This window comes from Ochlerotatus camptorhynchus, unplaced genomic scaffold (genome assembly GCF_037179485.1).
Source record: "Ochlerotatus camptorhynchus isolate MF236.1 unplaced genomic scaffold, CSIRO-AGI_Acam_v1.1 ptg000363l, whole genome shotgun sequence".
Classification (NCBI taxonomy): Eukaryota; Metazoa; Arthropoda; class Insecta; order Diptera; family Culicidae; genus Ochlerotatus; species Ochlerotatus camptorhynchus.
In genome coordinates, this window is record NW_027040851.1 from 1043435 (window position 1) to 1054486 (window position 11052).

At 40.3% G+C, this 11052-nt stretch overlaps 1 protein-coding gene across 2 annotated transcripts in view; it reads right to left on the reverse strand.

The window, feature by feature from the left end:
• The window catches only part of aop (anterior open), a 49032-nt gene extending 41146 nt beyond the window's left edge, over positions 1-7886 (reverse strand). Inside the window, exon 1 of one of the 2 annotated variants that reach the window (XM_065232120.1) lies at positions 7271-7886. In XM_065232120.1, the coding sequence (XP_065088192.1) occupies positions 7271-7327 (57 nt within the window). In that variant the 5' untranslated portion in view covers positions 7328-7886. The remainder of the gene's footprint in view (positions 1-7270) is intronic. The other variant, XM_065232119.1, reaches the window with a different exon arrangement.
• Positions 7887-11052: the final 3166 nt, after the last annotated feature.

The following is an 11052-nucleotide window of genomic DNA, read 5'->3' on the forward strand; positions in this document are numbered from 1 at the left end:
ACTTAAGATAAGTGTTCAGGTGCAGGTGAAGAGTTAGCTTTTTGAGGTTCCATTTTTTTTCGCCTCCCTTCAAGGGTTAAAACAAGTGCATCCGGAGCACACCCTTCGTTGTAATCCGTACTCGTCGGCTCATGTTACTTTTTAATTCGGAATCCCCTGTTTACAGTGCTCAAACGGAGGAAGGGAGTGATTCCGACTTTTACGGAAATTCGATTTCCCTACACATGACATACTTCCTTGCAGCGTCGTCGGTCGGTCTTTCCTAGCCTAGTTTGTGTGCTGCGACAAGTGTAACAACAGCAGCGCTTGCTGCGATGAACCAATTGTTCGCATGTGTTACGGATGATGATGACAATAAATGCTCATCCCCTCAATTTGGACAAAAACCGTTCAGCATCCGCCCGACCGAGAGGGGTTGGTTGCGTATGGCACCATGTTCCGGTTGTACGTGTGTGGAAGGGGGAAACTCATTTCCGAATCATCCCTCTTCCTTCTCAGACTCGCATCCTTCCTGGAGGGGTGAATTGTTATTATTATTACATAACTTCAAAAATTGTTACAGCAGCAACAGCATGTGTGCAAGTTGGCATATATCTGTGTACAAGGGTGAATGGGAGAATTCCCTTGTGCAAGCGAACCCGGTCACTGTGTGTGTCGTGCGCCAGAGGGGTTGTCTAGCCGGGCGAATTAATCGCCGTACTGTAGTTTAGGAAGAGGGTCTTCTGGAAGAAGTGTGTAATTCATTTTCTATTGCTCGAAAATCTGTTCCGATTTTCACACACCGGAGGAGGGGACGTAGGGAAATAGATTCGACCGTATCAGGTGCACGGTTTCTGGGTGCACTTGTTCCCAAAGGCGTGAGAGGGTTTGTGTTTATAGTTGTCACATGTGCCTCTCTCCCTCTATGTATGGATGAACGAGCGTCCGAGGACTCTTGTAAGCTATAAATAATTAATTTTCTTGTTCATTTGGGAGGATAGAGTAGATAAGATGAGGGATAGATAAAACCGATCGGCAACACATTTTCCAGTTGTGCGGTTTATAGTGAAGTAACGGATTAAAGTTTAGAGCAAATTTTGTTGGTGTGAATTCTTGTTTACAATTATTTGTTCATATACCTGCTCGGGATCGCGATAAGCGGAGGTAGAGCTGAACGAGAAAGTAGGCGTTGAACAGCCATAAAGCAGCGGATAGGTTGAAATCCGATTCCAATCGAAGCAACCTGTTGAAATTTTACTGCTCTTAACCGATTAACGAGAATACGTTTGGATGAAGTTGCCATGGTTTCCGCCTACTTGACAGTTTGCTTTGCTAGACAACGACGAATTCAGCAAGAAGAAACGGAGCGATAATTGTTAGCACTTGATATTAACAACACGTTAAACATTTAATAAAACAATAAACCCTGCGTAGGACTTAAGGATCCTTGACGGGAGTGAATACAGGTATACATAACGATGATCTGCTTGTGTCTCCTGTGGTGTTAAGCGGAGATATTCCGGAGGGAGGAGAAAGAAGTGCGAAATAGAAGAAGATGCTACTTATTTTTACTACCTCGTGCTCCTTGTGAAAACGGGAAAGAATCGAAGGAGGAAGGCACCAGGAAAAGATAATATTAACATTAGCCCCTTTTCCGAAAAATTCAAACCGGCAGAAGCACAAATGAACAGGTGAAATACGCTCTTGAGAGCGGATCCTTGTGAAGGACTAAAGCCATAAACCATTGCCATTGGGACAGGGCCAATGAGAAAGGAAGTTCAAGAGGATGAACAATGGAGGAATCTTAAGAGGGATATCTTTATGACAGTGGAGCGTCACGGCACTTGTTACCGTGATTTATATGCAAATTTTTGGTGTTTAGAGATGAGAATTTTGAGGTTACCGGGTGGATGGATAGCTGGACTACCTGTTGAACGGAGGGACCTAATCGCTGGCTTAACTTGGACCGGAAAATAACGGCCGATCGGTGAAGGTGCAAAGAGCATGTGCATCGTTTTGTGATTGAGAAATGACATTTGAAGACAAATCATGCTTTACTGAAATCTAGATTTTGGCCGTTTATGTTGTTTACATGTAAAGTTAGAAATCACAGTTGAGTTAGGTAAACCATGTAACCAACATACCCGCTAATTCGGCTGTATGGGCTAGGAATGAACCAAGTTTGTGCTGGAATTCGTGAACAATTATGTGCAGTTTCACGGAATTCGGAGAGGGAAAAATAGAATCGATTCGTCAGTTGGCGTGGAACTGCTCATAATGCAAAGACCTGTCTCAAGTAAAATTTATAGTTTCCTGATAGTAGGCCAAGATTTACAGTGATTTAACTTTACTGCACTGCTAGCAAAATAAATAGCGACGTTATAGCCAAAAAATTGTATCATGTCATTTGTAAGATATTTTGTTGAGATCATTCAATATTTTGTATTTTGTGTATGTTGTGGTAGATCCATCTTCAAACCCATATTCAACAACAAGCTATACGGTCATCATTCGATCGTTGGGGCTTTTCATCTTGGGGTGATTTTTTGTTGGAAGTTTATCGATTGGGTGACGTCCCATTTAAAAAGGTTTTTGCCCAACGATCGTATGGTATTCAGTAGATGAGTTAAGAGTGCCTGAGATAGCCTAGGCAATTTACAAATTCAAACATTGGTTCGCATAGAAAGCTCTCAATTAATAACTGTGGAAGTGTATTTAGAACACTAAGTTGAGAGCCGGCAAAATGCTCGCTCCAGAAGCGTAAAAAGCCAATAAGAAGTTTAAAGTGCCTGATTTTATTAATAGGATAGAGAACTACTTCGGCCTAATCACCCATTTTGGGCCTATCGAGCAGAAAACTTCAAATAAATCCATGATTTCAGAGTTAACAAGTCAATTATGCGTTTGGTACGATATTTTAGATAATAAGCTACCAAACGATGTCAATGAGAACGCGTGATACGAAGTTTTGCACCCATTATTCCCAAAAACAAAAGAAGCGCTCCGACCGAATCAATTTTTATCTTCAGAAGTGGATTCATTGGCGTTTCAATGCGTTAGGCCGAGTTTAGAATCCGTAGGCCGAATTTGGCGTCAAGAAGCGGTGTTAGACTTTTGACAATATCTCAACGATTGGTTTCTCTTTATCAAATATTACGGTACATACGGAAAGGTAAATAATTTTGGAAGCCATCAGTAATAATAACATTTCGTTTGGTGCTAAACTGCGCTAGGTTAAGAAAGATTAAGTGCCGGTTGTGCTTAATAGGCCGGAAATGGGAAACACATGCACATTAAAGTTGTAGTTAATGTAATCAAAATTAATTTCCGTATTTATTGTAATTAAAAGTACTCAAAATGTAGTAAACGGACTTCAACTACACGACTGTTATTAGTGGACTAGAAAAGTAGTACGGACTACACGACGTAATTAAAATAGTCATAGCTGTAATTAATGGAATTAATTTAATTACAGCTTTTGTCTGCGTCGGATTTAAAGTTATTGCGTTCCCCTAGAGAATACTCTCAATTAACAACTGAGGAAGTGCTCAAAGAAGCCGACGAAATGTCCCAATGGGGACGTAATATAGCAAAAAGAAGACTCATCCAAGAATTTTGAATTTGAAATCGTCAGTTTCAGATTAAAAAGCTGCCGAATTGAAAAGTGTCGGATTATCTGTATCTGAATTTATTTCTCTAAGCAGTTAGAATTCGAATAGTGCTAATCAGTCTTTAAAAAACGTCTATGCTAAGAGCTGCTTGGATTAATTTTTGTCAGATCATGTTCGATACCATACATTGTTTTCTAGTAATCCTTGATTTCAAACGATCCCACTTCTTGTTCTTGTGCTGAAGGATATAATCATTGATTCAATCCCAGCTGTGCGTTGCTATAGTTGCTATGCGTAACAAACAATCCTGTTTTCTGCATGCGTTTTGACCGTTGATGTCTGATTTGGGCCCATACATAAATTCAGCAATCGACTAAATTTTCAATAGCGACCAAAAATATCCATTAGTACCGTCCCAATGACGTGTTCATGTATATAAAATTGATAAATAGCAGATTTTTAGCTACGGGCCCAATCTTAGAGCCATTTCCCTTATTTGAATTGAAAATACAAATCCAGGTTTGGATAGAATCCAAAAGGGGCAGACAGTCCAAGGTGCATTTTTCACAGGTTCTTAATTCTCAACAGCGCGGATTAACTTAGCTTTTCTGCACTAAAAAATCACTGAATTATGATTGGAAGTGCTGTGAGGAACATCATCTCGCGTCTTACTCCAATTGCATTTTTGCCTGTTTAACCCTACTAGGCATATCGAAGCGTTTTTCGAAGTAGAATGACCTCAATAAATGAATGAATCATCACACCAAGTCTGCCAGTAAAATGTACTAGTATAAGTGAAAGTTATTATTTCTTCAGTAATCTCAATTTTTTACCTAAATTCCTCTAAAGGATGAGGAAACTAATCTATACTGATTTCTTCATGAAAGTCATTAGAGCAATAATCACGATGTTCTCCACAGGGCTTTTCAAAAAAATATTCGTCTGATCTCAGTGTAATCATTAAACTTGATCATTACACAGAACGCCTACCCAAAATGATGACGCTTTATTCTATGTTGATCTATCCTTGCTTACTCCGTTCCTACTTTTGGTAAAATTTAGCTCTTCGGAAGTACCAATGTATATTCTGTGCTTCTAAGAACGATAAAGCTTTAGAAGGCTTCTACGTTAGAAATTTGCCAATATTGTTCATAAAGTCAATCAGTTTCCAATCTCGTTTGTGAGAGATTCAACCCATGATTGAATCCATAGATTGAAAAATTGCATGCTGAGATTGAAAAAATGCACAAATTTGAACAAATCATGATTTACAAGATCTTATCAAAGCTTGTTTTTTTTTAATCTTAGAATGACAAGTACGAATACTTTAATAATTTTCTATTATAATGGTCAAAACCTGCGTGTTACTGATACAGAGTCAATCAAACCAGCGTCGTGCAAACTGTACTGAATATTTGGTAGTCATACCTCAGACATGTTAGTATATTGCTTAAGATTGTATAATGTTCGAATCTTTAAGCTGCTCTCATTTAGACAAATGAGCATTAGGAATCAAATTTTAACAAGTATACCAACCAATTACATCTCGATAACGTAGTCAATTGGGGTTACACTAGAATCTAAATCTCGACTAGTTTTTCGAAGGGACGTATCAGCTTTTGTAAACAATGCATTTGATCGACAATTTGGCGTAACTGGTAGCTTGCCCACGCATTATAACACTACCCTCGGATAAGGGAAATTTTCCCCTGCCTGATAGCGATGTTAGTATGCGTGGGCGAGCTACCAGTTATGCCAAATCAATGACACGTCCCTTTGAAAAAGTAATCGAGAAATCGTTCTCAACAAGTTCATTAATGGAATCTTCAATCTAATATCAGCTTCACTAGGAGCTTTTCCAACCGATAATTCACCAAATGCCCACATCTTTCATCTCAAATTTAAACGGGTTTGCGCTACATTCTCGGCCGAGTCACGTGTTTGCTCCCTGCCCTTCGCCGCCATTCGACCGCTTTGGTTTGCAAAGTCGCGAAAGGCGGAAGTGGCGTTGCAAACGCGCTCTCGGTCTGTCTACCTAACCATGCACTCGTTTCGTCTGGAGACACGGGCAGAAAATGTGCATATCGTACGCGGAAAGCGCGAAAGAAGGCACAATGTCTTACGTCGTTATAACAAAACTAGCAAATAAAAGCGCAACAGTTATGTGGACGTCAGTTGGTTTTGCACTCCACTGTGGAGGACACATTGTGCCTCACTCGGGCAGAGATAAATATACAAACCCGAACAGCGGCGCAAATGATGAGAATGAGCAGAAGAATGCAGTTTCTTTCCGCTACTTTTGAGTGCAAAATTCTGGGTAGCTCCCCGTGGTAACCCTTTCGAAGCTGGTCGACTGAGATCATATTGATCACAGTAGGCGCGCGCGTGAACAACTCATTCTGGTGCAGTTCAGCTCCGTTCACACTGATGCACTGATTCGCGCTCCCCGCACTGGGAAGGCGTTTCCGGAAGGGAATTATTCGTACCTACATATGCATCAAGAACTGCGCTCCCGCAGGGCAGCAAATACGAATACCTACAAGTTTTTCTTCCTCGCGAAGTAGTGCTCGAGGAAAAAAGTGAAATGAGAATCGCATTTGTACAAACCACACTGCTTGCTGCTGTTGAATGCGCGCTGTGAGTTGCACATATGCAAATCGGTGAACCAAAAAGCAACGGCAGTAGCAGCCGGTTGAAGGAAAGAAAATGAAAAGGCGCATATAAATATACGGCCCGGTGTAAAGCCAGGGAGTTTGCAAGAAATGATTTATACCGTTTCCGACTGGTAGCGACGGCGAAGGCGGTGAAGGTGGCGGCGACGGCGGTTGTTGTCGGAAATGTGGCATGTCGGAAGACGGAAAATGGCCGTATCTGAACGTCAAGCTGAACAGCAGTAGTAGTAGTAGTCCAGTAGTGCGGTGGTCGATCGGCCTACTGCGACGGAACACTTGGGGGTTGTGAATGTTTTTGCTTATTCGCGAAAAAAAAATGGAATTAGCTGCGACAAGTCCCTCTCCGTGTAAGCGCGAGGGGGTTGAAATATAAAGCGGTATTCAATCATTTCGAGTCTATTGTTTTCAGCGACAGTTCTCTTCCTCTTACGCAGTTACACGAGCGGAGCCGTCGGAGAATAGAGGCGTCAAGAAGTGAATCTCGCTGTAGGAATCAATCAAAGTAGACGTAGCCGGGCGATACGGGTACGGTCGACCCTATTATCACGCTGTCGCGGGAGAGTATACTTATTCTTGATCTCGTCGAGGAACAGGAAGACGGAGGTGGAAACCGCAGCTCTCGGTTGGGAGTGAGTGAGAAAAAATCTCATCAATCATAATTTATTATTCAAATTTATGTAGATTCTTTGAAAAAAAAGAGAGCCTGCTGAGGCAAGGAATTTTAGACGCGCGGGAGTGTATTGTATGTTATGTGGATGTAAATTTTGTACATCAGGAAAGAACGGAGCGATTGAGAGCGAGAACAAACTAATTTCCCAACCGTCGTCGTCATCGTCATCATGGCCTGCTTGAATGGGACTCGCGCGCGCGATTTTAGAGGGTTTCGAGGGGTAGGAAACAAAGATCACGTGGCGACTTGATTGTATTATGCAGGCTATGTTGAATGTCGTAGGAAAAGGGTTCCAATTAAGATGAGATTTGGGACAGGGTGTGGGTAATCGATCTTACCTTAGATGATAGCACGGCTTCTGCTGTCGAATAATCCCTGCGTAGACTTGATAGCATGGGCTACTGTGTTACACACAACGGCTCAGTGTTTTTTTTAAAGAGCGAGAAAAAAAAAACTATCAAATGGCAATTTTTCCCCCTTGTGTATAGGTCATTTTTCCGCCCTCACGAGGTAACAGGTAGCACTTTTCCACACTGGCGACAATCTCTGGTTTATGTATATCTGTTTTGCGGTAATTGCGGACAGCACAAACTTTCACACAGATATTTTCCTGCGTACGATAAATCACTTGCCGCTGGTCGGTGAGCGCTTATTTTTGAACGTACAAATGTAAATATTTACACAAGTTTTTCCGGCTTTGCACACTCTTTCTCCAATCCTGCCGGTTCAAAGTCGAAGTCGGAAAAGCTCGGTGTGAAGAGTTATGTTATCGACTGTTGAACACACTCTTTTCCCTTGGTTGAATTGCTCGGTTAGTAGTACTAGCAGGAGCACCAATTGCTAGAAACACATGCCACACGCGCGGAATTGTGCGAAACTAGTTTTCGACTAAACACCTTCGCTCAATTATCGCCTCTTCTTCTGCTTCTTCACCAGGTGTTCCACCGTGATGAACTTCCGCGGTTGATAATTTATACACTTTGCGCGAAAATACCCGTTCCTTGTTGAACCGTTTCGCACCGTCACTGTCTCTTCGCTCCTTCGTTACTTAAGCTTGTTCTAGCTGCCCTCCCTGTTGTCACTTGCGACACTTCTTCTCTTTGTTCGCGAATTCTATGATCTTTATTGGATCAACGAGCGCGACCGTTGGATCCCTAAATGCTCATCAATTCGCAGCCGCGCGACTTCCTTGTATGTAGGTTGCGCTGATCTTTTTCTGTGTACGTTGCTTTCCGGTCTTCTCTTTCGACGCTCAATTCCGGCTTCTCGGCTCACACAAGAAAACCGGTTCTCTGTCGAAAAATGTAATATTTTTCAAGATGATTCCTTGTTCACCCGATCCCGGAACCAGAGTCACCAAAACGAAACCGAAAGAATTTGAGAACTTCTCCACTAATCTTAATTCAAACTTCACGAATCTTGTTTGTGTTTCTTGGGATTCTTCCAGCTCAATACACTTGTGCTTGTTTATTTCCACTGCCTTTTTTTTTCGTCGAACTTTACACACATATGTACCGAGTGAACAACAGCTCTGTATAAACACACTTGGTTCTTGAGTTTGTTCGAAATCACACGATCCAAAGAAGTTCAACAATAGATAGTTGTTGTGATGTTGAATTCTTGGCGAAGAAAAGTCCGTACCGCAAGCGGAATTGCGGAGAAGCACAAAATTTGCCGTCGTACGTCGACGACACACCAGCGAGTACTGAACCGAAGTTGTTTGCGAAGACCGGACCGTAGTGTGCCTCTTTGGAGTACGCGCGCGACAAGTGGAAAACGTGCCTCTAGACTCAACGCGGACTCAACGAGAAGTGTGTAATGTGTTGAATGTTTGGGCTCTCCTGCTACTGCTTGCTGACTTGCTTCAATCCGATCCGATCGGTTGGCAAACATTTCCCACTCTCTCTCTTTCGACATCTAGGGAGGCGCACATACACAACACAACAGATCCGGCAATTCGCCTCTCCTTCTCTGTTTGCTGCTCACGTAATCGCTCTCAACGTCTACTAAGCTCGCCTGCTGCGCTGCGGTGTGCTTTTCTGGTGAGGCGAGGATGATGGAATGGGAGCTTATGCTCTCACTCTCCCACGGACGGACGACTGCACTGCCTGCTCAACCCACCATCCGGCTGTGCTGTTGTGTGTGAAGCAAGTGTAAACGAAGAAAAGCGGCGATAAATTTCCGGAGAATGGAAGAAAGTTCTCACACCGACACCAAGCAAGAGCGAGGGCTACCTACCTACCTACCGAACCACCACACAGCTCCAAATCGCCTGGCGCTGGGGCTGCTGCACGCAGATTTGATACGATGATGATGAGTATATGCAGGTGCGATAGGGTTGTTCCCTTAAGCGCTGAGATTTGCCTGGAGTATGAATTTTATGTGGTTTGTAGTTTTAATTTTTAATGATTTCAAACAATTTTATTATATTTTACTCTATAAGAATCAATCAAGTAATCGGTTTTGGTTGTTAGGTGTTCAAATATTCTTTGATTTAAATTAATGCAAATCAGTGGAAACAAATATGTTATGTGTCTAAATTCAATTTTTGCCGACATTTCAAGGTAAATTTATGTATACAGTTGAGAAAAAATAATCTTCATACAGGATACACTCAAAAATCATCTGGTAAACAATTTCCCAAACAAAATACACTCGGAACCTCATTCAAAAGTCAACTTTTTGTCTTTAGAGTTAGTACAGTACGGTTGGAATGACATAGTTCAACTTGATTTAAATTAAACTAAGTTGGATTCAATATTTGGGGCTAACAATGTTTTACAATGTTGTTTGTCATTAATTTATGAACAACTTTGTGGAGGTTGCATTTTTTTTAGGAATTCATCCATAAAAGTGACAGTTTAATGAAGTTACACATTCAAATAAACGACGCTTCAGGGGGAAATCACGTAAAACCTTAAAATTGCGATATCTCAAGAAACGCTCGATGGATGATTTTAATTTTCACATATAATACGGTGAATGACCATTACCAACTCTATCGACTGATACCGTGAATTTACTATCGTCAACAGGGTTACCAGGTATCCTGAATTATCAGGATTTAACGCCTCATTTATCCTGATTTTTATTGAAAAATCCAGATTTATCCTAATTTTAACATTCAAAGTGTTTTTATGTTACTTCATACGCAAAGTTAGCGATTTTAAGAGTTGGTTGGAAATGCTAACATGAAGCTTTAGTGTGATAATTTATTAGCTAGAGAATGATCTTTAGAAGATATTACCAAAGCTCATTAAAATTCAAATTTGTGAAATACTGAAAACCATGAACATTTTAAAATTGACAAAAATCGTAGAATACGAACTTTTGGAAAAAAAATTGAACTTCTTGTTGGCATGTTTTTTGAAGAAATTTATGCACATAAAACGATTCAAAATGTCTCAAATATTGTTTTCTGTGTAGGAAGTAATTAAAAAAGTTAACAAGATTTGACCTAAACTTCTTATTCTACGATTCTTTTCAACTTTAAAGTGTCCATGGTTTTCAATATCCAAAAATTTTCATTTTTCCTGAGTTTTTTTTTAATTTTAAAAATATTAGAAATAAACGTACATATTGATATATTTGAGTATTTAACACTTTTTTAGAATGTTTACTCAAAATTACAAAGGAAAAAATCCTTATCGTTTATATTTGTCCTTAAATTTGCCTAAGACTTCATTTAGATTAGATGTGATGTTTTCGTGCTAACATTATTTGAAACATTTCAAAGACATTATTTTGTAGTTTTGTCGACATCCGGTTTCGTTGGTTCACAATGAGGAATTTCAGCGCTTTTAACCGTTCTTTGTAGACTTCGTATTCAACTGATCGAAGTTTCTCCGTGTTTCAGTCAATTGATTATTGCACACAGTTTATTTGCTACAATTTGGCTCTCTTGAAGAACTTCAAGTTTTAATAATATTTTAAAGATTATTTGAAGCTTAAGTTCAAAATATTGTAAAATTAAAGTTTCTTGAAAAATGTATACTTTTAAAAAAAATGTAATTTTATTTTCTAATTCAAAATTTTAGTTATCATTTATGACGATACAATTGTACCAAAACAGCAGGTCTTTGATATGTTATTGGTTCAGCTTTACTGTTTTAAGCGTGTT